Genomic DNA, 14,461 nt, shown 5'->3' with positions numbered 1-14,461 from the left:
TAGAGATCTCTTCATTCCAACCCTTATTTTAAAAATAACATCCATCTTCTATTGAATATGATTTATGTGCCAGGTATTGTGCTAAGTACTCTCCTTGTGTTATCTGCTTATTCCTCACCACAACCTAAAAGTAGGAACTAGTAGCTCCTCTTATTCTGGTCTTTTGGATGAAAAAAGTGAGGCTTAGGAAAGTTAAAAGATCCACCCGCAGCCCCAAGGTAACACTGGCAGGGCTGGGATTTGATCCAAGGTGGTCTGACTCCACACCCAGCGGTCTTAACCAATGTGTAGACTGCTTTGGAGACTGCAAGAAAGCCCCGAAGTCTGCCCAAGTTCAACAGCACTGAGTAAAAGCTAAAAGGCAACTTTCACCCAGGGATATTTTTTTCTCTGCATCATAATCCCCATCTAAAATAGCAATCTTCTATTTTAGAAAATCAATAAATTCTTTGTTTACATGTCACATTTCAAATTATTGGGGTTTTTTTTCCAACTCTGAGGCACTGAAAGCTCCATGAGGGCAGGAACAACATGTGTCTTCTTTTCTGTAGAGCCACAACCCTGAAAAGCAGTAACTGGCACAGAGTAGAGGCTCAATAAATATTTGTGGAAAGAAAAAAAATGAATGTATTCTCATCCAGTGGTACTTAGTTACCATGATAAACTTCAGTAATGGAACCTGGCTCATAAGAAAGTCCCATGGTGGGGTGCCTGTCTGGCTCAGTCGGAAGATAATGCGACTCTTGATCGGAGGGTTCCCCTTGAGCCCCATTTGGGTGTAGAGATGACTTAAACAAATAAAAATTTTGAAAAGTCTCATGGCAATCATCACATTAAAAATAACAATCCACATGGAATATATGATTTTCAAATTTCAAAAGCTATCTGACTTCAAAGCACCTAATATGGGCTAAGCCCTATGCTAGATATTTTAACCTTCACAAGTCTTCAAAATTGAAATGACTTTTCCTGTTTTAAATGTGGGAAAAGTTAACCCCCTGAGGCTCAGGTATTGGTAAGTAGCAATGAGAGGATCTGATCCTCAGCTAATCTAAATCTATGCCTTTTCCATCACATTCTGCCTTGTCCCAGATTTCTCTTGGATGAGTGCCTGTTTATTCCCAATAAAACACGCAATGGTTTACTCGTCAAAATAGATGAGGACATGAGAACTCAAATATTGGCCCAGCAACAGGTTTGACAATTTACATGTCATATTGTTATTTTTAATCCCAAAAGTTAAGTGCCAGATCTACTAAGAAAAATTGTTTAGATACAAAAGTTTAAATTAATGCATGGAAAGGATAAATTGTAGATACCAAGAAACATAAGTGAGACTACATGAAATACTAAAAACAATTATTTTTTTTTAACTGGGCAATTGAGGAGGGGGAGAAAAATCAGGCTGAGAGCTAAGAGATGGAGTTTCTAATCACTTGCTTTCTCACTAATTTCCTTAGGCTATGTGCCTCAGTTTACCCACTGCAAAATAGAGTTAATGGGCGCCCTCACATTTGTATGAAAAGAATTCTCTAAAATATCTCTGAAACTTTCAAGTACACATTCAGTATGAAAAGAATTCTCTAAAATAGCTCTGAAACTTTCAAGTACACATTCAGATGTAGTGAGTATTAAACTCATAATGGTCAAAGATGTTATTCGTGTTGTATTAAGGTGCTCATAGACCAGGATTCAGATGCCTGTCTTTAAGAGAATATATGAATGGCCAGAATTGGACACTCTTACTCCTACAGCCATGGAAAGAAGGACTCTATTTTTTAAAGATATTTTGGGATGTACACCATTCATCTGAGGTTGTCATCTCACTTTAAGAAAACACCAACGGGTGCCTGGGTGGCTCAGTCAGTTAAGCCTCCAGCTTTAGCTCAGGTCATGATCTCACGGTTTGTGGGTTCAAGCCCCACATTGGGCTCTGTGCTGACAGCTAGCTCAGAGCCTGGAGCCTGCTTCAGATTCTGTATCTCCCTCTCTCTCTGACCCTCCCCTGCTTGCGCTGTCTTTGTCTCTCAAAAATAAATTAAAAGTTTTTAAAAAAAAGTTTAAAAAAAATAAGAAAACACCAAGATTGTATAGAGAATCATAGGTTTTCAATACTGCTTGTAGTAGTGTCGAAAACAACCAACTATCATTTCTAAAGAACTTTCTAATAAATAGAAAAAAGATTTTTTTCACTTTTAATTTTTGATTTTGTCTTTGTAAAGAGAAAGAGAGAATGTATGTGTGTGTGTGTGTGTGTGTGTGTGTGTGTGTGTGTGTGTGTGTAGGCGTGAGAGTAACCAAACCTGATGCAGGCCCAAAGTTCTTCAAACCTACTTTCCATTTTGTGAGGAAACTTCAATCAATATTGCACCCAAGACTACTAAAAATGGGGTTTTAAGACATTAATAACAGATCAGAATACTAATAAAAGAGAAGCATGTTAGAAATAGAAGAAAATTATTGTTCTATTGAACTATAATAAATAAATTACAAATAGCATAACTGCCTGACATTCAGATAAAGTGGGGGGAAAAAACATTCAAATCATCGTTGCTCTGGAAAGATGGAGGAGCAAACGACATCTGACCATCAGGAAAGTTGTCGGCCTGAGTGTCGAACACCATCCCGTTCAGGCAGTGTACTCAGGACACCAGCAGGGACTGAGACCGTAAGGAAAAGAAGCAGGTAATACCATGGAACAAAACATCCCAACATTTCCCTTTGCTAATCTCCAATTCATTGATTAAGAAAGACAAGAAAAAGCTCTTTGAATCCTGAAATGCCAGGTCATGAGTGTTCACACCCTATAGAAGGACTCCTCTGATCTACTCACCCACCTCTCCACACACATAGTATCAATATTTGGCCAATCAAGCAGCAAATGAGCAAAAAGTTCTTGAGGGAGTCTTGACTGATTAAAAGGGTATTTTTTTAACTGCTACAAACTTTACGTGAACCAAAATCTGAGAATCTTGCTGAAACTCTAGATGGTATGTACAGTGACCACGTCCAGGTTAAAAATGCAGTGTGCAATTTGATTATGATTTTCTCTTTTTTCCCTTCCCTGGCACTGAAAGTGTTAAGGAAAACAATAAAAGAACAAGTAAGTGTACAGGGTAGGATTTACTGGCATTTACTTTTAATCTATGGTCCTTCACTCTGTAGCTTATCGGGCCTCTGTCAGTCCTTTTTCCTCCTTTATACTTCATGAGGAGCCCCCCATGCTGCTACTGAGAGACAGAGCCCAAGTGTCTATAAGCTTTTTGTCAGGTAAAAAGAGAAGAAAAAGGAAAGGAACAAGAGGAAAAGCAAAGCTAAGAGGCATCTATTAGATGTCACTAGGCTTTTGTATTCATGTCAATGATTCAGGATTAGAGTATTTGAAATAATCTTATTGAGAGGAATCAAAAGGCCCACCGAGTGAGAGGCTGCTCCGTAGCATATGGCAAAGGCACGAACAATATCTTATTAAAGATGTGTTGGCTAACACTATTACTTTATATTATATTACAAAACTATTGTGCCTCAAACAGTTAGCGGGATGGTATAGTTACCGAGTGCCATTTTGGAGGTTATTGTGTGGGATCAAGCTATATAATTTGCCAGCTTGTCTAGTTAAGTCTTTCCAAAGTAGGGTTTGCAAGCAAGTTTGCAACTGAAACGAAGCACTTCACCTTCAAAAATAAAATCCCCAAAGCACAGTGAAGACCACTCTGTTTCCACTGAAAGTGGAGTATGTATTACATGGGTGAAACGCCAGTGGCATTCTTTTCCCCAGAATCAGGTTCATTAAGTTTGCATCATTTACCATATGTGACTCTCACCCACCCCCCATTGAAAATATGCAGAGTTTTTTTCAGTTTGATTCCCCTCCCCATGAAGAACACACACACACACACACACACACACACACACACACACACACACACTCAGCTTCACACTTTAGCAGGATTAAGGCAATTAAAATTCTATTACAATAAGTACTGTAACGTTAAAACCTTCATTTGCTTCTGGACAAAGGCTTGTAACTGGAGAGTTTTCGAGGGAGATTAATCTTCATCTAACCACACCTTTAAAGGCAGTAAGCAACCAAAAACAAACCTGTACTGTTCACCATATTTCATTGATTGCAATTGGAGTATTTAGGTCACTTTTATATTGTCCAGGACAGGATATAGTTACACAGTTTATAAAAGGAAGGAGAGGACAGGGGAGAGGAGAGAATGAAGAATTAGTAGTCTATTTCAAATAATGCCTCATGCAAATTAAAATGACTAAAATACTATCTCTTTATATGAAGGAAACTCTAAATGGAGTTTTTAAAATCTGGTCAATTTTTGTTAAAGAGTTAGGTCAGGTGCTGGCAGTAGGGAGAAGCGAGGGGAATTTACTGATGGAGAGTTGCACTTGGGGAGGTGGGTTTTTTTCCCCATTCTAAGTAACTTCTTTTAGAAAAGCAAAAGCATATTTAATATAGTGATATATTCTCATCACAAACTGACTACACAAAGTTGCTAGATGACACACAGGGGAGTTTGTACTGCTTTTCTGTATTTTTCCAAAATTGTTACAAAAGCAAAGTTATGACGGCATGGGATAAAAACCCACACCATGAGCAGACACCCAGGCCAGTCACACACACACACACACACACTGCTGATTCTCTGAAGCTTCGTTAAATACATTTCTTGGAAGTTGCTGCCATTATTTCCTTTACAGGAAAACCACTGTTGTTCATTATACAGTGTCTGCAGTAGTATTATACCATGCAAAAGTACTTTGCATTATGATATATTGTCAGCATATTTGAAATGCATTTTAATGTATCCTGGCTGTGTATTTGGGAATAGCTGATAGCAAATGGAATACAGACTGCTATTAGCTTATTGTATTCGTTATTTTCTTATCACGGTAGCAAACTGCACACAAATGTACAGAGCTCATCTCATATTCAGAATGGTATTATCTGATATGTGATAAAATTTAGAATGATACTCTCTCACATAAGCCTCATCGCTAATAATCACACAGGAATTCCCACTGAGAAAACAAATGTTTAAATACACTAGGATTAATAAACAACCATAAATTCATGATCAACGTCGACACTGGCTTTTCACTTTTGGAAAAATGCAAACCTCTCAATCCAACCAAGAAGACAGTAATTATCCTGCCTGGGGCAATTTTAAAGGGTGAATTCCTCCTCCTTTTATTGTCACCGAGCATTCAAGGTTAGGATATCAGATGGTATAAAGGCTTCTCAGAACTCCAAGACATTCATGTGCACCTCTGGGGGTGTTCACACTCCAGACAGCAGTTTGTATATCTTACAGTGTGATTATGTCTCGTAGTTGGCCCTTCTAAAAACTGGTAGAGACCACTAATAAAGAGTCCAAAGATCAATGAAATGAAACTGACAAAAAGCCTCATTTGTAACTTTAATAAAAGTGTATGTTATGTTCATGTAGTTGAGGACGTTATTATATGCCCCACCCTACTCTATGGTAATTCCAAAGTTTTACCATTGTCTTCCTATTATACAGATGGACATCTGTCATATATAAATACCTCGGGCCAGTTAAATCAGGATATTAGATTTGGATAAGACAACACTGTACTTTTCTAAAAAGTTCAGTCAGAGCATCACAGAATTTATGCCTTTTAGTTGAAGAATGGATCTTAAATAAATTTTTTTCTCTGAAAACCCCTTACATGGTTAAGTTGTTCATATGATGTATGTCACATAAATTAAACAAGTAAAAAACCATTCTATTATTTTTACTCCTGAACATTCTCTATCAGACAATAATCACAAAGCAAACCCAACTTGTGTTACCTAAGTGAAAATGATCTAGATGTGGAAAATCTTTAGACAATCCTGAAAAAGACAGATATAGGTGTTTTTGCCTTTTGGGACACCCTCAGATAAGTGTGGCCTGAGGAGCAGAAATTCTAAACAAGCTAGGTTTTTCATGTCAAAAAATCCCTGTATTTTTTAAAATGTTGTATCGCAAGGCTTACATCTCAAACACAGATACAGAGATCTTATAAACGGAAAAGAAAGACAAATCTATTAAAGTTATAATAAGCAAATCCAAAATTTTTAGAGGCATACCAATCAACTGGCTTAAAAATCTATGTTTTTAATACTGGCTGTGAAGAACTCAAAACTTGCAGATTACTCAAGCTGCATTTTATCTTAAAAGGACTATGTCTAATTCACAAGAGACAGGAAAACATAATTTGAGGGAGAATTTCACCCTTTATTATTTCTATTTATTAAAAGAAAATTCCACTTGTTAACTGTTCAGGATCCACAGTACAAGGACATGAAGAATTGGGACTTCTTTTCGCCCTTTACCTAGTCTATTTCATCAATCACACTGATCCTAAATTGAAAAACCAAACAAACAAATATTGAGCTGTTCCCTACCCTGCCCTACTGGAAATGAGCAAAACAAATCTGGCCGGAAACTTTGGGCTCTATGTGAAAGGAATCCTATAGTATAATTTGGAGAAAGAAATGTTTTTGTAAGACCATCTGTATCCATCCAGGTCATTGCGCAAAGATAGTTTAGTGAGTCAAGGATAGGAAAATAAAGATTTTTGTGAAGCAAATCAAGAATGGATGGTAATCCTAACTAGATATGGAATAAGAGTCTGCACACTTCAGATATTCAGTCCAAGTACTTATAAAGAAATTTCCAAATAGAAAATAGAAGATTTTTTTTTTTAGATTTAGAAAAACTGGGCTCCCAATTCAGACTACCCTATGTGACTTTTGTCATTATCATCTTTTCTGATTCTTACAAAGTAAACCTAATTAAGAACCTCCCTCATTAGTCTTCCAGAAAAATTAGCACAGCTTATGCTAATTACTCCTGCAAAATTTAATAAACTCGTTGAAATGGGAATAGTCTAATGAGGTTTTATTTATTGAACTAAGATAACTCCAAGGAAAAAGGTTAGGACACAAGGATATGCAATGTGGTAATAAAACTACAATTTATTCAATTTCTAAACATGAATTTTATTGCAAACCTTTTAAATTAAAATATGAGTTACTGTGCGAATATGTTAAATCAATCTCCACCTTAATTTAATAACAGCAAGTCAGTTTTTACTTTTTACTTTAACAATAATTACCAAACATAGCCGTTTACCTCAATGATAATGAAATTTGCTGTTATTAGTTCCTGGTCATCAGTTATTAAACATAACTCTTTTGACTTTTTCCATGTCTACACAGCCCGAATATCTGGATCATTGGGCACAGCCTGGTCTTTATAATTCTTAATCAAGCCATTTGGCATCGGGCAGAAATACAGCCTAGCAGTCAACTCCACATGCATACTTTCTACATTTACAGAAATTATCCTCTCAACTTTTCTGAAGTGACTTGACAAATTGCCACAAATGGAGAAAGAATTTGGGTCATATTTTTCTCACTTGGTTGCATGCTATGATGAAACAAGGAAGTAGAAACCCATTTTCTAAATCACAATATGCAACTGCTGATTTTGTTAATTCCACTTTTCTGATGGAATATGCCAAGTTGATGTCCCCAAGTCACTGGCAGCAAATAATACAGCCAAAATTTAACACAGAAAGAGCTTACCCTGCACCACTGCCGTATGACTAGAAAACCTCTTCTATCTATCCTATAAATAGTTTTCCTGAATAACCACTGCTAAAAGTCTTTTGACTGATAAAAATAGCAATGTTCTTCCAAAATCCGAAGGACAAGCAAAGGGAGCTAAAAATTATTGGTGCCCAAAAGGTGACTTCGTGTTAAAACTATGCTAAATCCTAACACAGTGATTGCCTGTACCTTCAGCTCTATAATTGCATATTGTATGCATCTTGTAAAAACAGTTACTGTTGCTACTGAATGCAGGCCCCATAACCTATTTTTGCAAAATATGCAGAGATTCACTTCCATAAATCTGAAAGCAAATCAAACCCTAAGCACGTAACGCAGATATTATGCAATCAGTAATATAGAATCAAATTGGAAACTATGAAATTCAAACACGGTTGCCATCATTTTTTTTTCCTTTGCAGCAATTTCATGGAATTGAAAAATCTTTTCTATTTTGCCCTTCCTTGTGTAAGTTCTCTTCTTGTTGTTATTTTCTTCTCTCGTTGCTAAAAATGAAAGTTTCACCTATCAGCATAGACAGAACTGGAGCTTTTAAAACCTTTGGCAGACTCGAGGACAAATAAATTCTGAAAACTCAGATGCAAATAAAAATAGCTAAATGGGGTTTTGCATATCAGCTGGCATCACTGCTTGAAAAGACAGTTCATGGGAGACAGTGGCAATCGCCAGCAAATAAACATATGTTGAGATTTCTGCAGATACGCTGGGTTTCAGCCGTTTTTAAAATACTCCTCTGTTAAGGGACCAACGGTGGCTACACACTGTTTTCTACTTTGTCAAACCAAAAAAGAAAAAAATGAAAAGGATAAATGTCATGAGCAATATCTCTAAAGCCACCAACAGTATAAAGTGCATACTTATTTTGCCTAAATTGTTTGAACTACCCCAGCCAAGAAAAGGTTTTAAGTACCCTACTGGGACAGATGCAAGGCGGCAACAATAGAAGCCACACTAATGCAATCCAGGTAACACAATCCTGTTTCAAAAACACAGGCCGGGCTAATTACAGCGCTGCTGAGTCAAGTTTCTTATGCCATCGCAACCCACAAGAACAGGTCAAAATCAAATGTTATTCAAACCACAGTCATATCAACCTTCTATATCAGAGTCACGGCTTAAAACCAAATGAAGAACTTAAAAGCTTAACCCATTCACTAGCAAAAAAAAAAAGTGTCTTCATTGAGGGTGGCAAGGTATAGTTATTGCCATCATCTTAACCAAAAGAAACTGGGCGGCAGAACAAAATGCTTACAGTTTCCAAGTTTTGGGGAACATTTGGGCTGGTCCTTTGATCACAACACTTTCTTTTTAACAAAAGCGCAAGAAAACTTTGCTCAAAATAACTAATGGTATTTTCAAGAGATGTATTTAAATAAAACAAAACAGCATAAAGGTTATATTTATTTTTGACCTTTTTCATTTGAAGATTTATCTTGCACTGCAGAAGAAGGAATCACATGACTGCATGTCTGCTCTCGTAGATAAACATGCTACTCTAAGGCTCGCTACCGGCAGCATGCGCGACTCACCACACACTGAACATTCACACGTGTTCACTTTGAATCGAGTGTATTAGTACTCAGTTATCAAAGGTGTATGCTTTGGGCGAATATTAGAAATATCCTTAGTTAAGATGCCTAATTGAAACATAAGTCTTAGAAAGCTATTTGGCAATCAAAATTGGGTTGAAGCTTGTGGAACCACAGAAGTCAAAATCAATAAATCAATGTTTTGACATAAATTACAATGAAGCAGTTTTTCAGTTAACTGAAAAACGAGAAAGTAAGCCCCCAAAAGGTAAAGAATTGGAAAGACAGATAGATAGGGTTTTTTTGTTTCCTTTAATCAACATTACCAGATTCAAAAAGGAACTTTTGGTCAGCTGTTGATTTCCTCAATGAGGGATTCATCAGTCTAATTTACAAGACTCGTTTCCCTCTACTGGAGGGTGCTAGCTCTTTTCCTTGCTGACAACTGACAGTATCTATAAACCTTCCAGGCCATTTAACTCTCAATGAGTAATGCTATGTAACAAATGGTTTATCATACATGTTTCCATACAGTGAATTTCAATAATTAAAATGTAAAACGAATATTTGGAATACGACTTTGCATAATATGTGCACACACTGACTCCAAACTGCACCAAACAACTAAAACAAATTTATTGTTCTATAGTGATTTACTTGGCCATGTCAGATTAGTAATATGGATCTGCTGAAAAACACAATAATTAAGACAAGCAGGATAAATTAATCAACTTACAATACAGTATGAGCAACCATCAAATTCGGGAGATAACAGTAGAAAGACTTGGTTCACAGATCTCTTTAAAACTGCTTTTATGCATAAATAAGACCTTAAAATGTAGATGGATTACATCCAGCAGAACTACTGTAGCTAAAAGTGATAATGATTCAAACATTTTTCAAATAAAAGTTAAATATTTATAAGCACCCAACCACATTTCATAAATCACAAACTATTATTATTTTATTTCTGAAGCTTCCTGGCACAGCATGAGGATTGAGCCACAGAAAGTCAGGAAAGAAAGAAATATTCCTTTAAGAGCCTGAATCAGACACAAAACCGAAGCAATCCAAGAAAACGGGCCTCCAAAGAACATTCCATATGGTTTTCCCAGAAATCGCAAGAGCTCGGCGCAGCTTAGTCATGACCAACAGGCAAATTTCGGCCACATGCATTCCTACCCCTCACCCATGAGCGACACAAGGCAGGTGTTTCATTATAATGAGGAATAAGAATTCAGTGAAAGTAGAGTGGTCCCTACCTGTCAATTATCACTGGATCTGAGGGAGTCTCATTTCGGTTGCCACAGCTTTTCTTGTCACAACAGCGGCTATGGAGCAAAAACGAAAGGATTTAGTACAACCATTACCATGTAAAATCATCATTTAGGCAGACAGAAGGTTCAAATTGCTGGGTTGCAAATGCTAGAATTACCACAAAGCCATACCTGGCAATCAACGGATCCCTGGGACAGAAAATTCTATGTGGGTCACCTATGGGTTAATGGCCAGGCTTAACCTCTCCCTGAACAAAGAAGGGGGGAGGAAAACAGGACTCTGCTGGAGCCACAACTGACAGCCCTAAGATGGGGTCTCCCCATCAGTGCCCGCAGTGTTGAAGAGTTCACGGTGAAATGCATTATTATTACGTCTACCCAATGAGAATATTCAGGGTTGTGGGTGGCTCAAACGTTCTTCCCTCAAGATCACACTAATTGTGTGGAACGCGTCAATAATGAGGTATGAGCGATTTCTCCCCCTCCAGTCATTTTGTACTAAATGGATTCCTTTTTCTTTTCCTTTCTCTTTCAGGAGAGATGCTTCCTTCAACCTCAGCCTGCCCAAAATCCTAAAGCTCTAACTGTTTGCTTTTGAACCATCTTCATGAGAATAAAAGTACAACACAGTAACAAAGACAAATAAGAGGCAAGATAAGAGAAAGTGGAGACCCACATGTTCTCTGGCTTCTGTGTCCTGTGCTGGCCACTGTTTAAGTTTTCTGGAAGCATTATGGGCAGTTGATCCAAAGGCTAGCACAGCCCTGACAATGGATGCTTTTCATTAGGTTAGGAAAAAAAGCAACCATGGGCAAGAAAAGCGCCCACTATCAAAATCCCAACCCAGCTGTGATGATAAGGCTGTCAGGTTTTTTTTAACTGGGAGGCTTGTAAGGGGTGAAAAATTAAGGTTTTTGAAAATCACCCATTGTCGATGGAAAACTATCCATCTGAGACTTGTTGGGGAATGAAATACGTGTGCACTGGTCAGTCTACACTCAGGGGCACACTATAAAAGCACGTTTGATCAGTCAAGGAGGCAAGGAAGTCATCCAGGTGTTACACGTTGCCATGCACCACAATTAAATATGCACTTTCACTCTTACACAGGCATCGGTGTGCACATGTGCTCACACACACATACACGCACACATGCACACACACACTTTACTTAGTGAGTCACAGTGCCTAAATTTAGAGAGTTACTGGAGAGAACCAAACATTGAATTTCATTTTCAGGACTCAGAAATATACTCCTGGATAGAGTCTTTCACCAAAGTTGGTTGGGTAGTCTCTTTCCTGGCTGTAACTATACCTCTGAGAAGAGAATCAGCTTCCAAATTTGGGGTTAATTCTCTTTGTCTCTCATATCTTCAGAAAATAATAGTAAGAACGGTATCTCCTTTGTCAAAGCCCCAGCTAAAACTCACTCCATCCACCGTATAGCCTTTCTCTTCCCGGTCCAAAGGGAACTATTCCCCTTCAGCCTAAGTTCTGCTATGCCAGTATTATGGAGATAGAAAGCCCAAAATATCCCACTACGCAAGAGACAGATGAGGTAACAAGAGAATGAGAAGTACAGTGGTTGGAATGGTTGCAAAAATAATAATAATTTAAAAACAAAACCCCATCATCCCTTAACTCTGATCCCTTACACCTTCCTATCAAGGGCTTTCCAGAAGAGCATGGTGGTTAAAAACACTGGCTCCAGAATCAGTGCCAAGGCACAGATTCGAAGCAATCAGGGTATAAAGCAGGGCTCTGCAATGGGCCCTCCTAAATGCTCAATGAAAGGCAGTTATCATTGTCACTTCCTGCCCCTTTCTCCTCCAACCCCCTCTTTCTCCAGACCTGAGAAAAGCTCTGTGCTCTGCAGAAGCAGCAGATCTCCAATGTCTCCTTTACCAGGATGGGAAGGCCTATTTCTCCTCATCATTTTCCTTTTTTTTTTTTTCAAAACAGTGAGTGGGCAACTTAGGTTCCCAAGAGTTGAACCCTCATCATGGGCCTATCTAGACTAACTGTGCTCCAGGGATGCTCCCACCTTGCATGATGACGTTTCAGAGTAGAATCTACATATCATGCCTGGTTCTCTCTCTCCTCACTGCCATCACCCTCATCCACTTCACTTTCATTTCTCACTTGGACTTCTGCAGTGGCCTCCTATCTAGCCTCGCTGCCTTCACTCTTTATTGCCTAAAACAGCCAGAGTAATCTTTTCAAAGTGTCAATGAGTCACTTCACTGCCCAAGACCTGTTAATGGCTTCCCCCAACACTTAGAATAGATCTATGGCATGACATGATGCCAGACCACCTCCCAACCTCCCATCACTCTCCTCTGACTTGCCAAGCTCCAATGTCACTGGCCAATTTCAACGTCTCCGATATGCCGCACTCAGTCTGACCTCAGGTCCAGACCTAGGCAGGCTTTCTACCTGGTCTGTTTGTCCTCCAACCCTCTCCCTAGTTAGCCAGTCTTTAATGCCTGTTGAGGTTCAGACTCTACTCTCTTTCTCCAGAGAGGGTGGCCCTGATACCTTTCAGGGTCCTCCTGGTTCTTCTTTTCAGGGCATTTAACACAATGCAAATTATATACTTATATATAGATTTGTGTATTTTTTGTTACTATCTTTCTCCTTCCACCCCACTCCCCCACTAATCCATGTGCTTAATAAAGGAAGAAGCTGTCAATTTCATTTGCCTAATGAGTAGCTTAAGGCCTGAAATAGAATGGAGAAGCTGAATATTGATTGATTGATTGATTGATCGGATGACTTCAAGAATGATGTAATGTACAGAGGGAAATACAATTCAAGAAAATAGAAGGGTGACGGATGGAGGAAGCCAAGCTCACCTTCGAAGTGTGCACAGCAGATGGAAGGAAGGTTCACTCCCATCCCACCCCAAACACCAAACCACCTGCCCCCAGCAAGACCCACACTAAGCCTGAGACCTGTCCTTTGACTCAAGCTCTTTCTTCATCCCCTTAAAATAAAAACGCCCTTGAGCACAGCCAGATGAATTGAAGCACAGCATAAATGAGAACCATTTCTCTCTGCTGTGCCTCAAGGGATCTAGTGGGAAAGGCAGATGTGAAGAATAGAAGTGTACAAGGAAAGATGGAACAGAAATAAAAGGGGGCAATGAAGGAAAGAAGAGAAAACAAAATGAAGGGGTTGTAGACCACTTAACTTATTTAAAAATGTCATGCAAAGTAGGAAGAATACCCCCCAACAGGTTTCCTGTCTCTTGTAGGGGTCATGTCACTGAACCACACAGTCGTTATTTCCAAAGTGGGCATCTTGGGCCCTGCTCTGTACCTGGAGTGGTGACAAAATAGTGTCTAGGGGATGAACCCCACTTCAAAAATATGCAGATATGTACATATATGTGTATATACATATACATATATTTGTCTCTGTGTGTATACATATACATGGACAAATGGAATTATGTGCAGGATTAAAAAGGGTAAAGGTGAGTTTTTACACCCCTTCAAGGAAAGAAGTCTAAAACAAATTGTGAATCCAGAAAGCCAAGTTGCTGAATAGTATGCATGGTATGGTCCTACTTCTGGGAGAAAAAAAGGAAGGGGTAAAAGGAGACAGGGAGTGGAGGGGAAGAGAGAATGTGGCACAGGCCAGTTCACACCCTCGCTTCGTTCAAATCCGCAGGCAAAATCATCACCTGAGAAAGTCCTTCCCTGCCTGACTGCCCAGAGTGCTCCCTCATTCTGTCTCACTTTCCTCCCTAGGGCTCATCACATTGTATTTTATATTTATTTGTCTTTTTCTTTACTGTCTGTCTTTCCATGAGGACAGCGTCTTAGACTGTTTCATTTACCCCTAGATCCCCAGCAACTAGAACTAAGCCCAGGGCACAGTAGGCCCTCAGGAAATATATTTTGAATAAATGAAGAGAAACTTCAGTGAAGAAACCCGTAGGGAGTAGGATAAGAAGTGGGGGGGACTAGCGGGGATATATTTTGTTT

General features: G+C 38.8%; 1 protein-coding gene across 3 annotated transcripts in view; it reads right to left on the bottom strand.

Annotated features, from left to right (window-relative positions):
* Positions 1 to 14,461, bottom strand: part of EBF1 (EBF transcription factor 1) — a 388,330-nt gene that overhangs the window by 354,080 nt on the left and 19,789 nt on the right. For all 3 annotated transcript variants that reach the window (XM_029942938.1, XM_029942939.1, XM_029942940.1), the window contains exon 6: positions 10,455 to 10,523. In XM_029942938.1, coding sequence (XP_029798798.1) covers positions 10,455 to 10,523 — 69 coding nt within the window. The remainder of the gene's footprint in view (positions 1 to 10,454; positions 10,524 to 14,461) is intronic.

The sequence above is a fragment of the Suricata suricatta genome, chromosome 6 (assembly GCF_006229205.1).
Source record: "Suricata suricatta isolate VVHF042 chromosome 6, meerkat_22Aug2017_6uvM2_HiC, whole genome shotgun sequence".
NCBI classification, from domain to species: Eukaryota; Metazoa; Chordata; class Mammalia; order Carnivora; family Herpestidae; genus Suricata; species Suricata suricatta.
This window is presented reverse-complemented; position numbering and strand designations above follow the sequence as displayed.